The following is a 24,690-nucleotide window of genomic DNA, read 5'->3' on the forward strand; positions in this document are numbered from 1 at the left end:
GTAGCCACCAGCTAATGCTAAACATGGAGCCACTAGCTAATACTAAGCATGTAGCCACCAGCTAATACAAAATGTGTAGCAACCAGCTAATGCTAAACATGTAGCCACCAGCTAATACTAAGCTTGTAGCCACCAGCTAATACTAAGCATGTAGCCACCAGCTAATACAAAATGTGTAGCAACCAGCTAATGCTAAACGTGTAGCCACCAGCTAACGGTAAACACACCACACACCCCCACAGTCCCACAAAGCCCCACTTCCCGCCTGCTCATGATGGGAACATTTAGAAACCTACACTTATCCCACCTGTCAGTAAACCTGCGATCACACACTACCGGCGTAAACAACATCAAACAAATCACACACTACCGGCGTAAACAACACCAAACAATGAAGCCAAAGCCTGGGAAAGGCTGTAATCCGCTGGAGGCCGGAGAAACACGAGGGTACCGTGGGAAAAGGTTCCCCGTGTAGAAAGTCAGAGCCGTTCCCTCCCCTTTCAGACTCCGTACGTGCGTCTCTATTGGAACAAAAAGCTCGTGCGCTACGCTCCAGGTGGTACCGTCCACCGCGTTTGGGTCCGTGAGATAATTCTCCATCATAAAATGAACGCACCACCCTTTGGCAGCGACACTCACCTGACCCCTGGCAACCATGTGTGGCCAGCTACTTAACCTCCACCCTCCGCAAATACAACTAAAATATGTCCGTGTTTGCACAGTGGAGCGAATGGGCCAGAAATCACGATGACACCGCCATCATGGAGGAGGAGGAGGAAGAGGAGGAGGACACGATGAAGGCTCATGCAAGCGTTTACATGTCTTAGTGTGTCTGATGTGGACAGTTTTCTCTTTGCTGCATGAAGAAGGAGAATCAAAACACAAACATAAAGGACGTACTAGAAGTACTACTGACTGAAGCACAAGCACGAGGGTCTTGCGCTATCTTTGGCATCTTCAGTGTTCTGCTAATCTCAAAAGGATTTTTATGATCGCCACTAATGTGCTCTTGGTTCTTCTCGCCAATCGGCTCATTTCCTGCCGATTACCGACGCCACCATCTGCAATACGTGGAGACACATTTCTTCCACACAAGACTAAAGCCACAAACCACCAGGGAACATTTGCTGGAGAACAAAAACAAAAAAACAAACAAAAAAACAAGCATCGCCACACTAAGTTTAGACCCTGGTTCCTGTGGTCCGACCGCATAAAAGTTCCTGTGATGGTTCCTGATATTTAGAGAAAAGTTTTTATCCTAAGAAATCACATTGCTGCAACACTGAACAAAAAAGAAAATGCATAAATTTTTTTCTTTTTTAATTCTAGGTCAAATAGCTGTTTTTTTATTCTTAATTTCAGTTAATTTTATATATAAATTTTTCTCCGGTGTAAAATGGCCTCATTTGGTCATAAAAACTGAAAAATGTATAATAAAATTTTTTTTTCTTTCTTAGATGTGTTTTTAAAATCCTAATTTCAGTTCATTTGTATATTCTGCGGGTCCCGAAAAATGTTTCTCCAGTGTAAAATTGGCTCATTTGGTCATACAAACCAAAAAATGTTTCAATTAAAAAAAAAATGTATTTTTATATTTTTCTTAGATTTTTTTTTTATCCTAATTTTTGTTAATTTGCATATTTTGTGGCCCCCAACAAATTTTTTCTCTGGTGTAAAATGACCTCATTTGGTCATATAAACAGAAAATTTTCTAATTAAAAATTTTTTGATTTTTTTTTTTTTTAATCCTAATTTCAGTTAATTTGCATATTTTGGGACTCCTGACAATTTTTTCTCCACTCTGAAATTGGCTCATTTGGTCATACAAACAGAAACATTTTTTCTTCTTAATGTTTTTTTAATCCTATTTTTTGTTCATTTGCATATTTTGTGGCCCCCAACAAATTTTTCTCTGGTGTAAAATGGCCTGATTTGGCCATACAATAAAAAAAAAAAATTCTACTTAGATGGTTTTTTTGTTTTTTTTTAAATCCTAATTTCAGTTCATTTGCATATTTTGGGGCTCCTGACAAATTTTTCTCTGGTGTCAAATTGGCTCTTTTGGTCATACAAACAGAAAAAAAATTTTATTAAAATTTTTTTACATTTTATTTCTTCTTCTTAGATGTTTTTATATCGTTTTTTGTTTGTTAATTTGCATACTTTTTGGCCCTCAACAAATTTTTCTCCGGCGTAAAATGGCCTCATTTGGTCATACAAACAGAAAAATGTTCTAATTAAAACATTTTTGATTTATTTTTTTTCCTACTTAAGATGTTTTTTTTTATCCTAATTTCAGTGAATTTGCATATTTTCTGGTTCCTGACAAATTTTTCTCCGGTGTCAAATTGGCTCATTTGGTCATACAGGTCAGGAAGACCCCTGATAAATACATATATATTTATCAGTGAGCTGGATTTAGCAAACAGGCCCTCGTAGCTGCTCGGCTCCTGGCCGGCCGGTTGCCGCGCTGTACAGTCTGCAAAGTGCCAGTTTGAGAATCACAAAGGCTCCTTTGTTCTGCGGGGCAAGTCTGAGATTTTTTTTTTTTGCTCGTCTCTCGTAAACGTTCCTCGGCCCAGCTATGAAATAGAGCGAAGCGTTCAAAGTTTAAAGCCGGTGACAGTTTCACCAAACGTCCCGTCTCTTCATTAAACATTAAATCACAACCAAACACCGGCTTGACCAGCGACAACTCTGTTTGTTTCTTTCTTACATGTTTCAGACATTGCCTTCGAGGCCTGACAAGTTAGCGATCTGGATCAGAGTTCTTGTGAATGAACAACGGGTCCTGGATCCAGATCCGTAACCGATAGAACAACAAGTGTTCACTTTTAGCGCCGACTAATGAAACAAGCAGAACTGACGGCCTGAAAAGAACGAAACGTGTTCGACGTATAAAAAAAAACACTGGATGAGCGAGTGTCAGGTGCGTTTGTCCTACACTGACGGTCCGTCCACACCAGGGACCTGGGTGGCCATAGACCTATAGAACTAGAAGCTACTGATGCTAGCGGCCATAGACCTATAGAACTGACGCTAGCAGCAGGAGGAGCGGGGCCATAGTCCTATAGAACTAGAAGCTACTGACGCTAGCAGCAGGAGGAGCGGGGCCATAGTCCTATAGAACTAGAAGCTACTGACGCTAGCAGCAGGAGGAGCAGGGCCATAGTCCTATAGAACTAGAAGCTACTGACGCTAGCAGCAGGAGGAGCAGGGCCATAGACCTATAGAACTAGAAGCTACTGACGCTAGCAGCAGGAGGAGCAGGGTCATAGTCCTATAGAACTAGAAGCTACTGACGCTAGCAGCAGGAGGAGCGGGGCCATAGACCTATAGAACTAGAAGCTACTGACGCTAGCAGCAGGAGGAGCGGGGCCATAGACCTATAGAACTAGAAGCTACTGACGCTAGCAGCAGGAGGAGCGGGGCCATAGACCTATAGAACTAGAAGCTACTGACACTAGCAGCAGGAGGAGCCGGGCCATAGACCTATAGAACTAGAAGCTACTGACGCTAGCAGCAGGAGGAGCAGGGCCATAGACCTATAGAACTAGAAGCTACTGACGCTAGCACCAGGAGGAGCAGGGCCATAGACCTATAGAACTAGAAGCTACTGACGCTAGCAGCAGGAGGAGCAGGGCCATAGACCTATAGAACTAGAAGCTACTGACGCTAGCAGCAGGAGGAGCAGGGCCATAGACCTATAGAACTAGAAGCTACTGACGCTAGCACCAGGAGGAGCGGGGCCATAGACCTATAGAACTAGAAGCTACTGACGCTAGCAGCAGGAGGAGCAGGGCCATAGACCTATAGAACTAGTTTATTTGTTTACTAATTACCCGAAAGACAATTCCACTAATTCGTAAACGTCTTTTTGCCTATAAATTCCTTATTTTTTAAGATACCTGAATGGTTCTGGTGTCATTTTCTTTGTTCTTTCCAGTCCTACTCGGTCGACTTTCTAATTTCCCTTCACGTACCTAATTAAAGGCAGGAACAGGAGGAAACTCCTCACGTCCTGTTGACAGAGCAACAAGCTTTCAGTCATTTCTGCGGCTGAAGCTCAACAACATGGAGGCTTTTAAGGTCCGTCTCCCCCCCCCACCCACCCCACCCCCCCCGCCCACCCCCCCCCCCGGTTACATCTGGAGTCGCGGTAAAGATAATGCTTGACTTTACCACGTGTTGTGAAAAACATAGTGTTTCCCTGCGTTTGGGGATAATTCTCCAGAGGAATGTTTTCCAACGCCATAACGAGACACCAAAAAAACAAAAAAAAAACATCTCGTATTATTTTTAGCTCCCCGGGGGAGCGGATATAAAAACCAGGCCGATTTCGAAATCATGAGAGGCTTCACAAAAGGGACAGTTGTTCTCCGGGAGCTTGAAAGGCGGAGCAAATTAGTGTTTTTGCCTTAACCACACCCCCCCTCCTCCTCCTCCTCCCCCCCTCCCTCCCCCCCCTCAAAAAGGCCGTAACTCAACACTGTGCTGGAGGCGGAGGCTGAACAATACAGGATGAACTCACCGGAGGTCTGGGACTCGTTCAGTGACGAAGCACAACCCAAAGAGTGTCACAGTACATTCAAAGCGTGCTGAGAGTCTAAAAGTCCCTCCGGTGACTCTGGCGAGAACAGGCTGCTGTCCGTCCACGTTCCCTCTCTGCGTTGCCAGGTTTGGCGGGTTGCCACCGCTTCCTGGAGACGTGCCATGATCACATGTTCTTCAGTACGCATACAATAGTTTTTTTATAGTTTTAATAGGAGTTTCTCCGGAGCTTGAGATTTGGGCTTTTTAAAAAAAAAAATTTGCAGTAGTTTTTAGGGATTAAAAAAGTAAGTCAAATCTGGCAACCCTGCCTATACGGTTCAAATTTCTAACGTTTACGGTTGAGTTATCGTAAACAACACACTACAGTGAACCACCGGGTAGCTAACGCTATCCTGCTAACTCTATGGGTAACGGTTTATTCATAGTTTATTAGTATTGGCAAGTTTTTATCTGCACGTCGGAGGGTCAAAGTGAGTATCCACCACCAGAAGGGAGTGGGTCTGTCCCTGCATGACCTCATGAAGGGAAAATCTCCGATCCTCCTGTAGCATTTAGCATCGCCGCTACACCGTGTACTCAGACGCTACGTATGAACCAACATATGGATATCTGGACAGGGAGAACGTTCAACCTCCACCGTCCTGGAGCCCAGAGTGGAACTCGGGGGGTCCCAGCTGACATCCCTGCGGGACTCCTTTAATTTCACACCAATGTTTTCATTTCAAGTTGGGTTTAAAACCACTTGAATGAAGGCTTATTTTAGCCTCTCCCTTAAAAACCTGTGCGGTTACCCCAGACACCAGTGATGCAAAAAATATAATCACATTTTAAAAAAGCAACTGGAGAAAGAAAATAAATAAATAAATAATAATAATAATAAACATAGCAGTTGTAATACGGGAGAAAAAATGAATATGGAACATAACAGAAGTAATACATGAGAAAAACCCAACCAAACAAAAAGAAGTAATAGAAATGATTGTTCATTGTAACATTAATTATTTTTCTTTTTACTGTTTTTTTGAAGCAGAACGGTGATTTGCACAGTTTGAAGTCGTCACTGAGACGTTCCATAAACCTCCCACAATAGAAACATCTGGATTTCACCTTGGTTCTCGCACCACCTTCTTCAAATATACACTTGGAGACGTTTGTGCTGAAACGTGCGTAAACCGGCAACGGCTCCACGTCGGCAACCGGTGACGTTGACCGCGTTCGCGCCGAGACGGCAATCTCAAAAAAACAAAACCAAAAAAACGTGGCGCTCGGCGCTGCAAACGTGAGGCGTTACATCACGGCTGCAGTGACTCTACTGTGCACAGTGTGAGTTCACGCTTTATTGTTGGGAGGTGTTTGCACGGTGTCAGTGACAGTGGCTGTTCGATTCAGTGGTGACACCCCCCCCCCCCCACCCACCCCCACCCATGGAAACTTGCATAAGGGCGCAGCAACCTGTCACAAGGCCCACATTCTTCTCCTATCTGCAGGACGAGTGGCATTCTGACAACCACCCCCACCACAAGCCGGCCATACCGGCGCGGCGTGGGCTGCTCACTGTGTGAAAGGTTATATAGCGCACAAACTGGGACCGTCGCAAGTCGGCCCGTTTTGTATGTGGACGTTTGTGAGACTTTAATTCGCCGGCGGTGAGTCGGGCAACGCAATAAAAGTGCTCCCGAGGCAACAGGTTCAGGAGCTTGTTTGGCATTTAGCATTTAGCGTTTAGCGTTTAGCATTGTCCCCGCAGCGTGTATCCACACTCCACAGGCAGCAGGTTGCAGTGTGGTTGCTGCAGGTTAAAGTTGCTCCATGCAGGTTAAAGTTGCTCCATGTGGTCGGTGCAGGTTAAAGTTGCTCCGTGCAGGTTAAAGTTGCTCTATGTGGTCGGTGCAAGTTAAAGTTGCTCCGTGCAGGTTAAAGTTGCTCCATGTGGTTGCTGCAGGTTAAAGTTGCTCCATGTGGTCGGTGCAGGTTAAAGTTGCTCCATGTGGTTGCTGCAGGTTAACGTTGCTCCATGTGGTTGCCGCAGGTTAAAGTTGCTCCATGTGGTTGATGCAGGTTAAAGTTGCTCCATGTGGTTGATGCAGGTTAAAGTTGCTCCATGTGGTTGCTGCAGGTTAAAGTTGCTCCATGTGGTTGCCGCAGGTTAAAGTTGCTCCATGTGGTTGATGCAGGTTAAAGTTGCTCCATGTGGTCGGTGCAAGTTAAAGTTGCTCCGTACAGGTTAAAGTTGCTCCATGTGGTCGGTGCAGGTTCAAGTTGCTCCATGTGGTTGCTGCAGGTTCAAGTTGCTCCATGTGGTTGATGCAGGTTAAAGTTGCTCCATGTGGTCGGTGCAGGTTAAAGTTGCTCCATGTGGTCGGTGCAAGTCAAAGTTGCTCCGTGCAGGTTAAAGTTGCTCATTGTGGTTGCTGCAGGTTAAAGTTGCTCCATGTGGTTGCTGCAGGTTAAAGTTGCTCCATGCAGGTTAAAGTTGCTCCATGTGGTTGCTGCAGGTTAAAGTTGCTCCATGCAGGTTAAAGTTGCTCCATGTGGTTGCTGCAGGTTAAAGTTGCTCCATGTGGTTGATGCAGGTTAAAGTTGCTCCATGTGGTTGCTGCAGGTTAAAGTTGCTCCATGTGGTTGATGCAGGTTAAAGTTGCTCCATGTGGTTGCTGCAGGTTAAAGTTGCTCCATGCAGGTTAAAGTTGCTCCATGTGGTTACTGCAGGGTAAAGTTGCTTCATGCAGGTTAAAGTTGCTCCATGTGGTTGCTGCAGGTTAAAGTTGCTTCATGCAGGTTAAAGTTGCTCCATGTGGTCAATGCTGGTTAAAGTTGCTCCATGTGGTTGCTGCAGGTTAAAGTTGCTTCATGCGGTCAGTGCAGGTTAAAGTATATATAATTATCATAATTATTATAATAACTTTTTTCTGCCTGCACATGATACCGTGGACTCGCGTGATTGGTCGACACGTTGCCATGCCGGATGTGAACGTACGGCGGAAACATCCTCCGTCGTCTCTCTTATATAAACCAATATTGTGCAGGTTGGGCCCAGAGAAACTGAGGAGGACGGTGTCGATAAAGTTTTGTGTGTTTTGAATGGATGTGGTGCGCTGAGGCAGAAGGAAGTGGAGAGCGACTCACGGCGATTTCCCTGCAGGCGGACATGGATATTCCAGTTCCTTCTATCTGCTTCAGAGCGTACTCCTTCTCCTCGTTCCTGACGACACAAACAACAACAACAACAACATGACGTTGACGTAAACATGGAGGTCGACTCACATCAATAGTTAACGTCTATACACTGTTTATTTTTATTTTTCACTCCTCTTACTCCAGCTTCAATCATTCATGTTATTAATGTTTATATATATATATATATATATGTGTGTGTGTGTGTAGCCATTTTCTTTATTTTTCTTTTTATATTCTATTATTTTTCTATTTACTTTCTATTGAGACCAAACCTCCTTCCACTTTCATGTGTAATATTTATATTTAACTTCTATAAACTGTTTTCTTTTCTTTTTCTCCTATTTTCCTCTTTTTACTCGATTGTCAATCATTAATGATATTAATGATTTTTTTATTTTATATATATATATATATATATATATATATATATATATATATATATATATATAGCCATTTTATTTATTTTTATATTTTATTATTTTTCTTTTTACTTTCTATTGTGACCAAACCTTCCTCTTTCATGTGTAATACGTATATTAAACTTCTATAAACTCTTTTTCTTTTCTTTTTTCTCACATTTTCCTCTTTTTACTCGATTGTCAATCATTAATGTTGTAATTTTTTTTGTATGTAAATATATACATATTTTTTTTATACATATTTCTCTTTTTATTATTATTATTTCTTTGAGGTTTAACTTTAAAAACGTTTTTTTTTTTTTTTTTTTACTTTTAACCCACAGCTGGGGAAATAAGGAAAGGTTCCTGATAATGTGGGGAGGTTCTTGATAAAACAAAAAAGGTTCTTGTGATGGTTCTTTATAATCTGCAAAGGTTCCTGACAATGTGGGATGGTTCTTGATACTCTGGGGAGGTTCTTGATGAACCGAGAAAGGTTCCTGACAATGTGGGATGGTTCTTGATTAAAACGAGAAAGGTTCCTGTAATGGTTCTTGATAATCTGCGAAGGTTTCTGATAATCTGGGATGGTTCTTGATGAACCGAGAAAGGTTCCTGACAATGTGGGATGGTTCTTGATTAAAACGAGAAAGCTTCCTGTAATGGTTCTTGATCATCTGCGAAGCTTTCTGATAATCTGGGATGGTTCTTGATGAACCGAGAAAGGTTCCTGTGATGGTTCTTGACAATCTGCTAAGGTTCCTGATAATATGGGATGGTTCTTGACAATCTGGGGAGGTTCTTGACAATGTGTGGAGGTTCCTGATGAACCGAGAACGCTTCCTGATAATGTGGGATGGTTCTTGATAAAACAAGAAAGGTTCCTGATAATATGGGATGGTTCTTGACAATCTGGGGAGGTTCTTGACAATGTGTGGAGGTTCCTGATGAACCGAGAACGCTTCCTGATAAGATGGGATGGTTCTTGACAATCTGGGGAGGTTCTTGACAATGTGTGGAGGTTCCTGATGAACCGAGAACGCTTCCTGATAATGTGGGATGGTTCTTGATAAAACAAGAAAGGTTCCTGCGATGGTTCTTGATAATCTAAGAAGGTTCCTGATATCCGAGAACATTACTGATAATCTGTGGAGGTTCTTGACGATCTGTGGAGGTTCCTGATGATCTGGGAAGGTTCCCGAGACGGTACATGGTACTCAGGGAAGGTTCCGGGCCATGGCACGCCGCCCTGGCCTGGCGGTTTCCGGACACGGTGTGACGGTACGACGGCTTCCTGTCGTTTGAGTGACAGACTCTGGAGACTTCCGGTGACAGAACCGTGAGAACTTCTAGGCTCCTGGTCGCTCAGTGACTGACAGGTCAGGGGGGGTAAAGGGAGAACAATTGGCGGTGCTTGTGAAAGTTCTGCGGCTCCGTCCTACCGAGATACCAAGACCCCCCCCCCCCCCCCCCCGACAAACAACCAGCACGGCGGGAAGGAGGAGGCGCGCGCGCGCGCGCGCTCGTGTGTGTATGTGATGAGTGAGTGGCTTACATGAAAACAAAAACACTGGCACACGGCTTCCCAACACCCCCCCACCACCACCCACCCCTCCACACCCCCGACGCCAAAAACCGAGCCGCGCGCGCCCACCAGGCATCCCGCACTCACTCACTCGCATGTCGGCATTCACGCGACGTTCGCCCGTGTCTTACCCGTCTTTGCGCTTTGCTTTATAAACGTGCCCGTAGGTGCCTCGACCCACTTTGCAACCTTCATATTCGAACAGATCTTCCACCCTCTCCCTCTCGGCGGCCAGCTTCGCTTTGAAGTCGTAGTCCATTTCGACCCATAAATACGTCTTAATTTACAACAAAATAAAAAATATTAATTATTACGCGCACTAATTAAATAATCGGCTCGTTTTTATTCCCCCACCATTTCCTTGTTTTGGGATTTTGGTCTGCTCCGCTTAATGTTCACTGGCTCGTTGACGTTTCTAATTGGCGCGCGGGGCATGCTGGGTAATGCAGTCCGTTGTCGGAAGGCGCCTCGTGTCCGCGGGCGGCGGCGCGCGGGGGTGAAAAACTACAACGCGCGTTTGCCGCTGCGGTTTGCTGCACTTTGCGTACTCACGTTGAGTTTGCTGCGGGTGTTTATCAGTAGCTGAAGCCCCCCCCTCCCCTCCCCCGAAATAATACTGTACACGAGACCTGTGTATTTTCACACTTACGTTTGCACAGTTTTTATGTATGTTTTTTTTTTTTTTTTTACTGTCAAGAATGTGTGTATCTGTGTGCGCTGGCAACTGTATTTCTCCAAGGTGAGATAAATGGGGATTTATCTTTCTTTTCTTATCTTATTGGTCATAATCCGGCGCTAATTATATCTATATACTGTATATCTATCTCAATAAACTGTATATCTTATCTATAGCTATATACTGTATCGACCTATCTATCGATCTATATTTTATTTCTTTATGTTTGTTTTGTTTTTGTGTGTGTTGTTGTCGTCCTTGTTTTGTTTTCATTTTAAATAGTGCTTTTATTTTGTTTTCTTAGTCTTGAATCATGCATGATTTCTGATATGAAGCAGTATATATATATATATATATATATATATATATATATATATATATATCAAAAGGTTACAAGAAAAGAGAAAACTCCTTCAGGGAAAATGCAGAGGAAGCCAACCTGATGTTTTGACAACCACTTAACTCCTGTTTTCCATTAATTTATTTATTTCTAATATATATTTTTTAGCCATTATTGTATGGATTTGTTTGTTTTCAAAGCTTTTTAAATGTATATATTCTATCAATATGGTCACTTTTGGACGAAATGCTATGATTTATCAGCATAATAAAATTGTATTGAACATTTTGAAGGTTTTCGCTGAAAACCGCCTGGTTTCTCCAACCTCAGGGTCTTTTGGGACACGAGATAGATAGATAGATAGATAGATATTTTAGTTGCTTTTACTGTTTTGTCACAATATTCTTTATGGAATATGATCTGTGTCTGTGTCACTTGGAGTCAGGATTGTGTATTTATTTGTGGTAACAACAAAGTTGTTGTAAGAGTAAATGTTGACACAATAAACTGATTTACCACACAGAAAACAAAAGGGTCTTAATCGTACCTATCAAACGCGTGTTTATACACCGTAAATGTCGTCACGACGCGGCGCCGATACGTGAAATTATGCGTAAAGTGTCAAAAAAAACCAAAACAAACAAACGACATCCGGGTTCGCGTATGATCGACAGGGCTCTCGGCCAATCACAAAGCCCACGCCGAGGCCGTGCCGCGGGATTGGCCCGTGGCTGGAGTGACGTAGGCAAAGAGCCAGGGTATTAAAGCGGAGCGCGCTCGTCGCCCAGCGCTTTACACAGTATGGCCGGCGATATTAGCTAGCACTCGCTAACGCTATTCTCTGCAAAAGGGAAGACGGAAACTCAAGAAAATCAACACCTGGATCGCTTAAAGGACTGTAACCTCAGTAAATTATAACCGGTCGAGGGAAGGATTAACTAATCCGTGAACGTTACAAGCAACGTTTAATATATATATCTCTCTATATATATATATACAATTTTTTTTTTTTTTTTTTTTGTCGGTCGTTTGTCGTCTCATGATGGAAGATAACGGTGCACATTTCTTCGAGGGGACCGAGAAGCTGCTGGAAGTGTGGTTTTCTCGCCAGGACGAGACCAAAGGAACCGGGGACCTCCGCACCATCCCAAGGTGGGTGACTTCCCCGTCCGCGGTGTGGCGTCTCTCTCTCTCTCTCTCACTCCCCCCCTCTCTCCCTCTGTCTTTCTCCCGCGGCGGAAGCTCGCGCACACCCGGGCTGCCTCCCGTCGCGCTACGGTTGTTTTGTTTCCCTTTTTATACACGTTTTTATTTGTTGAGAAAAACAAAACTCTGCTTCGTGTTGTGTTGTGGATACGGTCCGGGAGAGAGTGAGGGTGAGAGGCCGGAGCCTCCATCTGGTGAATAACGTCGTCATTCAAAAATGGCCACCTCCCCCTTTAACACGGCCACTTCCACGCTGAGTCATTCATTCCTCACCCGGGACTTTTCAGCCCGCGTGTGTCGGCCTCAGCCCCCCCGGGTGTTGACTTCAACTGCTTGACAACGTGTTTTTTTCACCCCACCTTTTGTTTCAATCTTTTATTTTTAAAGCATAGTTACTCGCCCCCCCCCCCTCCCCCCTCCCCCTCCAGAGATCTGAATCCTCGGGTGTTCGCATCGTGAACCCGCTGCTGCCTCGTGCTGCGGATGAATCTTGTCACATTATTTACTTGGACTTTTTCCTCCCATATATGTATATTTTGCAAGTGTAGATCCGAGTGGATTAGTTAGACAGCGCCCCCCCCCCCCCCCCCCTCATCATCTTCCTCCTGAGGAAGAGGAGGACGTGAAGCATGTGCTCGGGTCCCTCTCTCGTCCCTCGTGTCTTGCTCGCCTCGAGACCCGGAACCACCAGAACCCTGGACCGGATCACGTCTCCTGCTGGGGTGTTCACACTACACAGAGGAGAAAGACCTCAAATCCTGACCAAGTCCCAGAAGTTTAACTTTTTTTTCTTTTTTTTTTTGTGGCTCTAAATTCCAGTTTTTATTGCTGCACAGAGGGGAGCACGCTTCTACAAGGAAGTTTCTATGCAGATGAATATTGAGTGTGTTGTTTTGGAGTATGGCTTCTTTCCCACATGCTGACTCAGTCCCACACGACAGGAATCAGTAGTGCTCCGGGTCACGTTTGCAGTCATGCAGGCTCTCCCCTCCCAGCTCCTCTGATTGGTCGGGGGTCCCCCCCCCCCACACTACCACCCCCCCTTGGCTTCTTGACATGTGTGCTCCCAAGACATTCAGAATTCAGTGTGACTTTTTCTTTTTTTTTGCCTTTGAACCTTGCTCGTCTCGCCTCTGAGAAGCAGGAGATCAGTAGGGCAGAGTTCAAAGCGTCTGCACGCATTCCGCTTTCATCTCTTTGAATACTACAACCGCTCTCCTGCCGTGGCACGTGGTTGTTAAACATGAGGCAGGCCAGGCTGCTGTTTAACTCCAGGTTGTCTTCATGTCTTTTGTACGGAGAGAAAAAAAACAAACCCGCTCGACAGCGTTCACAAAGACGATTCGGCGATAGTTGTGCGATCAGAGGACAAATGTGTGGCCGCACCGGTATTAATATCCCGTCAGAGGGCAGATTATCAGCTCAAGAGGGACACCGTCGGTGGATCAGGCCCGCTGGACTCCAGCCAATGTCCAAATAAGTCCACAAGGGCATCTGATTCACAAATGTGGAGCTGGCTTGCGTTGCTGCCGCCGCCGCCAGAGTCTCACCGCCCCTCGTGACCGTCGAGCAAGCAGAGGTCGGCCGACCGTTTCACATCCGCACATGAAATGTGGCACAGTTTGCCGTCCTCTCAGCAGCCCAGAGCGTTTGTGGGAGTCTAATCTGCTCTTTTCAGGGAGAACTCCCTTGTCTCGCGGGGAAAACCTGATCCTGCCGAGCCACCAGAAATAGCCCGGGCTGCTCGGTGAGACGGAACCCGGCCGAGGTCTCGGGTGACTTCCGTCCCTTTGGTATGGAGCCGGCGAGTTCCGACGTGTGAGGTAGTAAAATGGCCACGCTCGTGGAGCGTCTGCTCGGTGCCGGCGGCTTGAACGGCAGAGGTCGGGATCATCTTCGCCCCCAATTCTTTAGTGTTTTGACTCTGGTTGCAAGGAGGAAGTGTTGGCGACGCCTGCAGGTGAACCTGAAGCTCCTATAGGGTTTATACGGACGTCAACGGTTATTTCCACGGAACATTTTCCGAATAAAAGCCTTCTCGTGACGCTGATTTTGTTTAATGTATGAAATGGCTATGGAGGTGGTAAATATGGGCGAAGTGGATATCTAAAGGTTTATAACCCGCGTCGTGTTCTTTAGTGTCTCCAGATGTCTTTTTTTGTTGTTGGTGGTGGAGAAACGTCTTGTGGCCGTGAGGTTGGATGACGTCGGCGTCTGCAAGTCTTGGCCGATCTTCGACGTGTCACTCGTCTGTCCCACTAAAGCCCAACGAAACCAGTTGGACCGGCCTGCTGCTTTGTGTCAGGGCTTCACGGTGACGGTTGAGCGAATGACAAGTGCAGCGCTCCACCTTGGGCTACACCCCTGCCTCCGTCGGTGGGAAGAGTTAAATAAACGATGGACTCTCCTTGGGCCCGGTCAGAACCGGCGTTGACGTGCGTTCCAGATGACGACCTCTGGAGTCGTGTAGCTTGTGCTGGACGACGTCTTCTGCCCGGGCCGTGTTGTTTTTCATACTTTCTAACTGGGTTTTTGAGTGAAGGCGCTTGGTTCCCTGTTGACGCTCGTCATAAGGGCTCAAAGAAATGTGATCCGTTCACCTGAAACCGCAGGTTGACACCTGGCCTGATAAGAACCAGATGATTGCTCAAGCTGAAGTCGGATCAGGGTTGAGGAACTCGTTTACTGTATGCAAATCTACTGGCGTACAATGCACAGACATGACGGAAGTGATCACCTGGTCGCTGCTCAGTTCAGAACATCTTGTTCAATTTCGTGTAAGGAGAGTGCCGTAGGGCTGATTGGCAGGGCGGCCTGATCGGTTATGCTCTTGTTTTTATAGTTATTCGATTAATCGTTTGGCTTTATTGGAAGGTGATTTAATAAAAACATGAATTCATCAAGAAACACAATTGTCTTTATTTCAATACTTTCTGTGAAATGGCTGAAAAGCCCAATGAGCGTTAGTTGGGTACAAATACAAACGTGTGAGTGTGAAGCGCTTCCACACTCTGGATTGCTTTTGTCGTGAAGTTTTCCCTCCCGGTGTTTCGCTTTTCTCTCGTTTTCTCAAGGCGACACGTCGGCAGGCGCCTCCGCCATCTTGTTGAAAGCTGGTCAACTATTGGCTGCTTCTCCTGCTGTGTCGGTAGATTATACCCACAGTAGGCTCCTTACTGCCACACGGTGGCAGCTGCTGGAACGGCTATGGTTGAAAATTTGAAAAAAGTCAGTCAGTTTCAGGTTAAAAACTAATTATGGACCAACGAATTGTGGTCCTGGTGTGTCCAGTCTGCTTTTAGAGTGAATAAAGCTCTTTGTCTTGCCGCACAACCTTCATCTCTGTAGTTTAGTTCCCACATACTTTTATTTTTTTCAGTGTCTCGCTGATCACTACGTCCCTTCGTCCTGCTTTCCTATTGGTTGGTTAATTGACGCAGGTCGTAGCAGCGCCGCCATCGTCTCCAAATTTCCGATGGTCTCGTTTTTATCGCAGATTTTCTTTGGTCGCAAGAGCATGGCGGCGGCCATCTTGAAACCAGTCTCGCGATGTGGCGTGGGACCAAAGAGGTTGTCTTTCGTCTTGGACGATGTGTAGCGACGTCTCCCAGCGCTCCCTCGATTATATTTTAAATATTTGTTTTAAGTCTTGTGTTTTCACTTCAGACTCTTGAGTCCCCCCCCCAGCTAACCCTGTCCCCCACCCCCCTCCTGTCCCCCTGTCCCGCAGGTTTGAGTGGGACAAGCTCTTGGAGAATGTGCACTGTTTGATCATAAGTGTGACAAAGACTGACAAGCAGGAAGCTTATATACTCAGGTGAGTGTTGGCGGCGTCCTCGCCGAGGCGACGCGCCGGATTAGCCCGGCCGTAAGCCGCTTGCTGACGGCGGCAGTCTGCCTTCTCCGGTGTGGGACTTCACACCGGGACGTCCCTTTTTTCTTTGATTTGTTGGCCGAGCACGAGGAGGGGGGGGGTCTGCAACCTCTTTAACTAACTCGTACCTGAATAAAGGTTTAGTTACACGCAAGAAAATCACTTTCATCTCTAAAGGGGTCGCGCAAACTGCTTGGAAGAGACACAAATTACCTTAAAGACTCTAGAAGTCCCTGTTAAAAGTGTTTTTGGTGGATTTCCTCCTTTCTGTGCTCGAGTCACCGTTAATCCTTGTACGTACTAATATTTACAATTCATCAAGGGATTAATAATCCGTTTTAAAATTCCGTCAAGAGGGTGGAAACTCTAAAATCGGGTACAAAAACGGCTCCGGAATGTTTCAGATTCTTAAATTGTTTCTTAAAACTTCATAAGTGCAGCATAAGACACAGTTTTAGTTTGAAATCTACTGTACAGATAAAACACTTCAAGCTTGTTTTCGCCTCATTTCAAAGGTATTTTGTGGCTCCAGGTAAATTAGATTTGCTGTGAAATGGTTGCAGACCGCCGTCGGCTCCTCCGGCGGGAATTTAAACGTCCGTGAAACGATGCATGTTCTCACACCGGAGCGGGAAAGTGTACGTCGGTTTGACGCCCTCCTCTGCTCTTGTGTCTCGCAGTGAGAGTAGCATGTTTGTCTCCAAGAGACGTTTCATTTTGAAGACATGCGGAACCACCCTCTTACTGCAAGCACTGGTGCCTCTGCTGGAACTCGCCAGGGAGTACTGCGGCTTCGACGCCATCGAGGTGAGGACACGAGGCTTTTACCACACACACACACACACACCTCGTTCGTTTTTGTCTTCTTGCTTGATCGCGGGGGACACTAGACACCCCGTCTCTCCCTGCTGTCTTGCAGAATTTCTTCTACTCTCGCAAGAACTTTATGAAGCCAACCCATCAAGAGTTCCCTCATCGGAACTTCCAGGAGGAAGTGGACTTCCTCAGTCAGATTTTCCCAAGTATGAGACTTTTTTTTTTTTTTTTTTTTGTCGTGTAAAATTCACCTTCTAATGGTTTTCTAACCGATGTCTGTCCCCCCCATGTCCCCATGAAGAACGTCTGTCGTCTCCTTCACTTGCTTATGGTTTTTAGCGAACGTGTGCTCGTATAGGTCACTCAGACATTTTCCCTTTGTGATGTCACACGGGGCAATAACCACTACCTCTAGGAGTGGAGCTCCGGATTCACCAGTTGACCGGCCGTGTTTGTTCTTCAATAAATCAACAGTAAACTTTAGTACCTAGGGTACTTTGTACCGTTAAAGCCACGTCGTCTTCAGGGTTGCCAGATCTGACTCGCTGCTTCCGGCCAAAACGCGACGTAAAATCCCAGCCTCCGATCTCAACCTGTGGAGAGACTGGTACTAAAACTATATGTGAAATAAAGAACACGTCAAATAAAAGAAGGAATGAAACCCAAAGCTGGTTCTCCAGGAATTGGGTGGAAACCCCGTCCAATCTGGCAACGCTGAGCCTGTTCTCGCTAGAATCACCAAGAGGGACTTTTAGACTGAAACTCTGCTCCATGACTGGGTTTGTGGAAATCCCGACGTAGTTTAACTTCTGGCACTGACGTGTTGTTGCTGTTTTAGCGTGAGACCTTTTAGCAAGGCGTTTGCTGTTTGTCCTCCAGGTTGAACAAGCGTCAATGTTTTTGTTGTGTTTGCTTGACGTGGCGTATAGATCGGCCCTCGGGCGTTTTTACTTCCATGTAATTATCTCAGGAATTTGCTTGTCAGTTAGAAATGTAAAGGAGTGTCTCTGGTCTTGTCTTCCTGCAGACGGCGCCGCCTACTGTATGGGACGGCTGAACTCTGACTGCTGGTACGTATCCTCTAAATCCACGCTGGGGTGGGGGTTTTTTTTTCTTCTGTTTTCGAGATCGTGGCTTTTTACGGGACGCGTCCCGACGTGGACCGTCGGATTCCGTCGGAGCGTTGTCGACGGGCGCCTGCGCAGACGTGTGGCTCAGGAATTTGGCGTCCGCCGTCTCGCGACCCGCTTCCAGAGTCATTTGGACTCTTGGTGCAAGACGGCTGCTCGAGTCCCAACGAGTTTGTCCCCGAAACTCTGCGTCGCATGTTGACCGCCGGCGAAGCACGTCGAGAATAAAGTCAAGATATCGTGACCAAAATGGTGTTTTTTTTGTTTTTTTTAATTTCTGTTAAATCAACACTAATTTCTGGCTTTCTTTTCAATACTCTTATTCTGACGTGGAGGTACCGTCACTGAACTGGAGGCCTGTTTGCACGTTCATCACGTCGACTATGAAGAAACTCTTCTAGAAACCAGCAAAAGCTAAAAAAAACAAAACTAAGTTCTCGATGCGTTTCTAAAGAATGTCTGATTATTGGAACAGCTGCCTACAAGGATTTAGGAAAGGCTGGTCTCCTTTGGTAAAGGAGGCATCAGTGTTTCCTAGGCTAAAGGAAGCATCGGTGTTTAGGCTAAAGGAGGCGCTAAAGGAGGCATCGGTGTTTCCTAGGCTAAAGGAGGCATCGGTGTTTCCTAGGCTAAAGGAGGCATCGGTGTTTCCTAGGCTAAAGTAGGCTCTAAAGGAAGCATGTGTTTCCTAGGCTAAAGGAAGCATCAGTGTTTCCTAGGCTAAAGGAAGCTTTAAGCCTCCTTTCTGATTGGGAGACGGGAGGGACGCGTTTGGAGACGGGGGGGACGCGTTTGGAGACGGGGAGGACGCGTTTGGAGACGGGGGGGACGCGTTTGGAGACGGGGGGGACGCGTTTGGAGACGGGGGGGACGCGTTGGGAGACGGGTGGACGCCTTTGGAGACGGGAGGGACGCGGTTGGGAGACGGGAGGGACGCGGTTGGGAGACGGGAGGGACGCGGTTGGGAGACGGGAGGGACGCGGTTGGGAGACGGGAGGGACGCGGTTGGGAGACGGGGGGGACGCGTTGTGAGACGGGTGGACGCCTTTGGAGACGGGAGGGACGCGTTGTGAGACGGGTGGACTCCTTTGGAGACGGGAGGGACGCGTTGTGAGACGGGTGGACGCCTTTGGAGACGGGAGGGACGCGTTGGGAGACGGGAGGGACGCCGTTGGGAGACGGGAGGGACGCGTTGTGAGACGGGAGGGACGCGTTGTGAGACGGGAGGGACGCCTTTGGAGACGGGAGGGACGCCGTTGGGAGACGGGAGGGACGCGTTGTGAGACGGGGGGGACGCGTTTGGAGACGGGAGGGATGTGTTGGGAGACGGGTGGACGCCTTTGGAGACGGGAGGGACGCGGTTGGGAGACGGGAGGGACGCGTTGTGAGACGGGTGGACGCCTTTGGAGACGGGAGGGACGCGTTGTGAGACGGGTGGACTCCTTTGGAGACGGGAGGGACGCGTTGTGAGACGGGTGGACGCCTTTGGAGACGGGAGGGACGCGTTGGGAGACGGGTGGACGCCTTTGGAGACGGGAGGGACGCCGTTGGGAGACGGGAGGGACGCGTTGTGAGACGGGTGGACGCCTTTGGAGACGGGAGGGACGTGTTGGGAGACTGGAGGGATGGGGACGTGTTGGGAGACGGGAGGGACGCCTTTGGAGACGGGAGGGACGCGTTGGGAGACGGAGGGATGGGGGACGCGTTGGGAGACGGGAGGGACGCGTTGTGAGACGGGTGGACGCCTTTGGAGACGGAGGGACGCGTTGGGAGACGGAGGGATGGGGGACGCGTTGTGAGACGGGAGGGACGCCTTTGGAGACGGGAGGGACGCGTTGGGAGACGGAGGGACTATTAAAACTATAAAGACCAGGATGCGCCCTCTGCTGTTTGCATTGAGTTTTTCTCTCCCATTGATTCATCAGCTGATCTCGTCTTTAGAACCAAACATTGGAACCAGAAGTCTTAACAGTTTCATGTTGCTCGTGTTCTGCGGCGCCGCCGTGTCGCCGCGGCGATGAAGGTTCGGGCGGCGCCTGACGGAGCTCCTCCCTCCGCCCGTGTCTGCAGGTACCTCTTCACCCTGGACCTGCCGGAGTTCTGGGAGAACAAGCACGCCGATCAGACGCTGGAAGTTCTGATGAGTGACCTCGATCCAGCCATTATGGACCAGTTCTACATGAAAGATGGTGTTTCTGCAAGTGATGTCACTCGTGTAAGAAGTAATCCCATTACTCTGACGACTCTGCAGACTTTGCAAATGAAGCGATTGCGAGAAGAACATGGTAGTTTAGGTGGGGGGAACCTTGTGGACGTTTGTCCAGCCTGGAAGACGTCGATCCGTCCTGAACGTCTTCGCTCTCGTCCTTCTGCTTTTTAAGATGAGAAAATATAAAAAAGGCTTGTTTTTCCTGAATTAATCAGAAATTTGTAACAATTTTATATTTGCGCGTTTTAATTAAATCAGATGATGAAAAAATTAAAAAAATTTGCAAAAAATTAACATTTCACGTTCTGAATTTATGAGAACTCTCAATGAGATAAGTATCCAATTCTGAAAAATTAGCAATTTTTTCATAATTATCTGATATAATTTTTTAAAATGCGCAAATATACAATTTTTCTAAATTTCTGATTAATTCAGAAAAACAAGCACATTTTTTAAAAAATTCTCATAATTATCGCATTAATTCAGGAAAAACAAGCACATTTAAAAAACATTCTCATTATTGGATTAATTCAGAAAAAATTGCAATTTTTCCATCTGATTTAATTTAAAAAAAACATGCAAATATAAAATTGCTATGAATTTGATTAATTCAGAAAAACAAGCACATTTTTAAAAAATTTCTCAGAATTATTGGATTAATTCAGAAAAACAAGCACATTTAAAAAACATTCTCATTATTGGATTAATTCAGAAAAAAATGCAATTTTTCCATCTGATTTAATTTAAAAAAAACATGCAAATATAAAATTGCTATGAATTTGATTAATTCAGAAAAACAAGCACATTTAAAAAAAAATTCTCATTATCAGATTAATTCAGAAAAAATTGCAATTTTTCCATCATTCTGATTGAATAAAAAAAACCCTGTGGACGTCCGTCCAGCCCGGAGACGTCGGTCCGTCCTGAACGTCTTCGTCTCGTCCTTCTGCTTCCAGATGAGTGGAATTCGTGACCTGATCCCAGGTTCTGTGATTGACGCCACAATGTTCAACCCGTGTGGATATTCAATGAACGGGATGAAGACTGATGTGAGTGTCCTACGTCCTACGTCCGTCTCCGCCACCGCCGCCGCTCTGGACCAGTGTTTAACCCCGCCCCCTCCCCCTCCCCCCCTGCAGGGAACTTACTGGACCATCCACATCACCCCCGAGCCGGAGTTCTCCTACGTCAGCTTCGAGACCAACCTGTCCCAGACGTCCTACGACGAGCTGGTGCGGAAGGTGGTGGACGTGTTCAAGCCGGGGAAGTTTGTGACCACGCTCTTTGTGAATCAGGTGGGTCGTCAGGGGCTGCAGTTCCTCCCCCCCGCCCCCGGGGGCGCTGGAGAACACGAGCCACTGTGGGGGGCCGCCATGTTTGTTTACATTCACATGAACCATTTAAATGAGATATTAAAGGATATTTAAACTTTTTTCTGAATTTATGACATAATTATTTCATGAGGAAATTAATTGTATAAAAAAATTCAGCTTTTTTTTTTCTTTTTTGAGAGAATTAATTCTGAATTAATGAGAATGAGATAATTATCTAACATTCAGAAAAACTGAACCAGAGTTCTCATAAATTCAGGAAAATTTGCAAATTTTTTACATTTCTGTATCTGATTAATTTAGAAAAATTTGCAAATTTTTTCATTATCTGATTTAATAAAAAAAAACGTGCATTATAAAATTGTTATAAATTTCTAATTAAGTCAGAAAAACAAGCAAATTTAAAAAAATTCTCATAATTATCAGATTCATTCAGAAAAAATAGCAATTTTCCCATCATTATCTGATTGAATTTTAAAAAATGTGCAAATATACAATTTTTATATATTTCTGATTAATTCAGAAAAACAAGCACATTTTTTAAAAATTTCTCATAATTATCTGATTAATTCAGAAAAACAAGCATTTTTTAAATTTTTTCTCATAATTATCAGATTAATTTAAAAAAAAAGCAATTTTCCCATCATTATCTGATTGAATTTTTAAAAATGTGCAAATATACAATTTTTATATATTTCTGATTAATTCAGAAAAACAAGCACATTTTTAAAAAAAATTCTCATAATTATCTGATTAATTCAGAAAAACAAGCACATTTTTAAAAAAAATTATCATAATTATCTGATTAATTCAGAAAAACAAGCACATTTAAAAAAAAAAATTTAAAATCTGATTGAGAAAAACGGAGTAAATTTAAATGTTTTTCATGTGAATTCAATACCGGTTTAAAAACTCGGGATCAGAACGTCGATGGTGTTGTGTAAACAGCCAAGTATTCGTTGCCGTGGTAACCAGGCCTTAACCCCGCCCCCCCCCCCCCCCCCTCTCCACAGAGCTCCAAATGCCGCAGCGTCTTCTCGTCCGCCCAGAAGCTGGAGGGCTTCAAGCGCCTGGACCGCCAGCTGGCTCAGTTCAACGACTACAACTTCGTTTTCACAAGTTACACAAAGACCCGTCAGCAGAACCAGCAGAGTTGAGGGTCGACCATGAAGAAGCGGCGCAAGAAAGACGGCGGCGTCCCGGGGCCCCGCCGTCGCCCGCCTCCCGTAGAGAGCTTGTCGTCTTCCCCCCCCTCCCCCTCCCCCTCCCCCTCCCCCTCCCCACCCCCGACGCCCGGCTGCCGTCGTGGTCGCCCCCCCCGTGACGTAGGCCCCCCGCATGAACGCTCGTCTCTCCGTCTCGATATTCTCGCTCACTCTTGCCGTGACCTTGAAGTGCATGTAGAGGAATTGAACGCGCTCTGTTCCGGGCGGCCCCCCCCCTTCCTGCAGGTCTCCCCCCGCATCCCCCACAGACAGGGCTTCCGCCCCCACTAGCCCCGGCCCCCTGGCATGCTCAGACCGGCGCCCCCCCCAACCCCCCCCCCTAAAGACCATCCACATATGTCTCGCGGTGCGATCTAGAGTTAGATTCTATCAGGACCCCCCCCTTCAACCCCCCCATTCTGATCTGAATGTACAGTCCTCCAGTGAGCAGAGCAGGTTTCAGCTGAATGTATTGGTCCAGGAGCGTCCTCACCCCCCCCCACCTGACCCCCCCCCCCCCCCCCCCCCCCCTCCTGGCCGCGGCCTGCATCCTCTCAATGGGACCGAATGAATCGCACACTTTTTTTCGCTTAGTTGCCCAGCAAAGCGTTTTTCTTTTTTGAGCCACATAATATCCATCGTCCCCCCCCTTACCCCCCTTACCCCCCTTACCTCCCCTCGCCCCCCCCCCCCCCCCTCCATAGAGCGCCGTGCAGCAGCACAATGGAGAAGCGCCAGTCTGAGCATGCCAGGGCCCCCGGATCATTCCACAACATGCAACCAACCAACCGCCATAAGCTGCCGATTTATTAAAATTGATTGTGGCCCACACGCAACTTTTCTTTTTCTTTTTTTTTTTTTAAACGTAGCTCCGAAAAAAAACGTGACTCCCCCAGCAGTTCTCTTTGTGCGAGTCCCCCCCCCTCCCCCGCCGCCGCCACCACCACCACCACCACCGGTGCGTTTGTTCCCCGGGATCCTGTGACTCCACAGAACATGTGACCCCGACCACCCCCCCTCCCCCCAATAGTAGCGTAGCGCCGTGGCTTCCTGTCGCTAACGCGGCGCTTCTCAAAGCGTGGAGCAGGTTTTTTTTTTTTTTTGGACAAACTTTTTGCACTGCAATTAAACAAGTTTATTTTAAAGATCTGCCACGTTTCTATATGGAATCTAGTGTTGACACACACACACACACACACACACACACACACACGCTCTGAGAAGCCCCGTGTCGGTGGAAGGCGAGGACCAACCTGACCCCCCCCCCCCCACACACACACACACACACGGTTAAGTCCCGTTACTTTTTCACGGAGTTACTTGGCATTTGGAGTATCGGAGCCCCGTCTTTTTGGATTCAAGTCTTTTTTTTTTTTCTTTCTTTTTTTGCCTCGTTGGTGTGAATCATTGCTCTCCTTTCTTTCTTTTTTCTTTCTTTTTCTTTTTTTATATATACAGTGAACTCGAAGCCGTTTTTTGCAGTTGAATGGTAGAATTTTATACAAAAAGCATTTTTGTATTTCTGCTGCGGACCAACCCCCCCCCCCACCTCCCTCCCCCACCCCCCATACACCACCCACCACCCCCACCCCCCCTGAAACTCCTTCAGCTTCCAGGTCTTTACTTTGTCGTAACACCGGTGTACCGAATCGAGTTTGTTCAGAGCCGACGACGTCGCGTTCCTATAACTTTCTGGCTTTTTTTTTTTTTCCTTTCCTTTCCTTTCACTGTGAGTCTCCCGAGGAAGGAGAGAGTCGGCCGAGAGGGTGCAGTTGCAGGATGTACTAAATGAGAAACTTTGCTGTTCTAATTCTTTTTGCCGTTCTTTGGATTGTCAAGATGTGCTAAATATATCTGTGCTACGAGCTTGATGCTTCAATAAAGATTCTGTGGACATGTCCCGCGTGTTCTTTCAGCTTTGTTTTGGGGGGGGGGATAAACTAGTTTACATCAAAATCTCATGTTGGAGCTGTAAAACACTGATCAACCTTCAAACAGTAGAAGTGTGGACGGTTGCTTTGTGCTTTTAAGACGCTAGATGGCAGTAGACTTCCTTGATCTCGCCAACGAACACCCACTTCCGGTGTGGTTATTTTTCTTTAACTTTTCTTGTAATCCTTTTTTTTTTTTTTTTCCCCCAGAAACTTTCACAAATAAAAGTACACGCATAATTGAGAGGAAATAATTGT

At 46.3% G+C, this 24,690-nt stretch overlaps 2 protein-coding genes across 2 annotated transcripts in view; one reads left to right on the top strand and one right to left on the bottom strand.

The window, feature by feature from the left end:
• cdk19 (cyclin dependent kinase 19) overlaps nucleotides 1-10,069 on the bottom strand; it is a 34,886-nt gene extending 24,817 nt beyond the window's left edge. Inside the window, 2 exon segments of the mRNA XM_080513575.1 lie at nucleotides 7,681-7,756; nucleotides 9,846-10,069. Of these exon segments, the coding sequence (XP_080369701.1) occupies nucleotides 7,681-7,756; nucleotides 9,846-9,973 (204 nt within the window). The 5' untranslated portion in view covers nucleotides 9,974-10,069.
• A 1,473-nt stretch (nucleotides 10,070-11,542) lies between these two features.
• Nucleotides 11,543-22,934, top strand: amd1 (adenosylmethionine decarboxylase 1). Its single transcript, XM_080513579.1, has 9 exons — nucleotides 11,543-11,882; nucleotides 15,667-15,753; nucleotides 16,491-16,617; nucleotides 16,730-16,832; nucleotides 17,654-17,696; nucleotides 19,827-19,971; nucleotides 20,922-21,014; nucleotides 21,105-21,260; nucleotides 22,310-22,934. The coding sequence occupies exons 1-9, from the start codon at nucleotides 11,770-11,772 to the stop codon at nucleotides 22,451-22,453; spliced, it is 1,011 nt and encodes a 336-aa protein (XP_080369705.1). The 5' UTR covers nucleotides 11,543-11,769; the 3' UTR covers nucleotides 22,454-22,934.
• The last annotated feature ends 1,756 nt before the right edge of the window (nucleotides 22,935-24,690 follow it).

The sequence above is a fragment of the Blennius ocellaris genome (genome assembly GCF_963422515.1).
Source record: "Blennius ocellaris genome assembly, chromosome: 18".
Taxonomy (NCBI): domain Eukaryota; kingdom Metazoa; phylum Chordata; class Actinopteri; order Blenniiformes; family Blenniidae; genus Blennius; species Blennius ocellaris.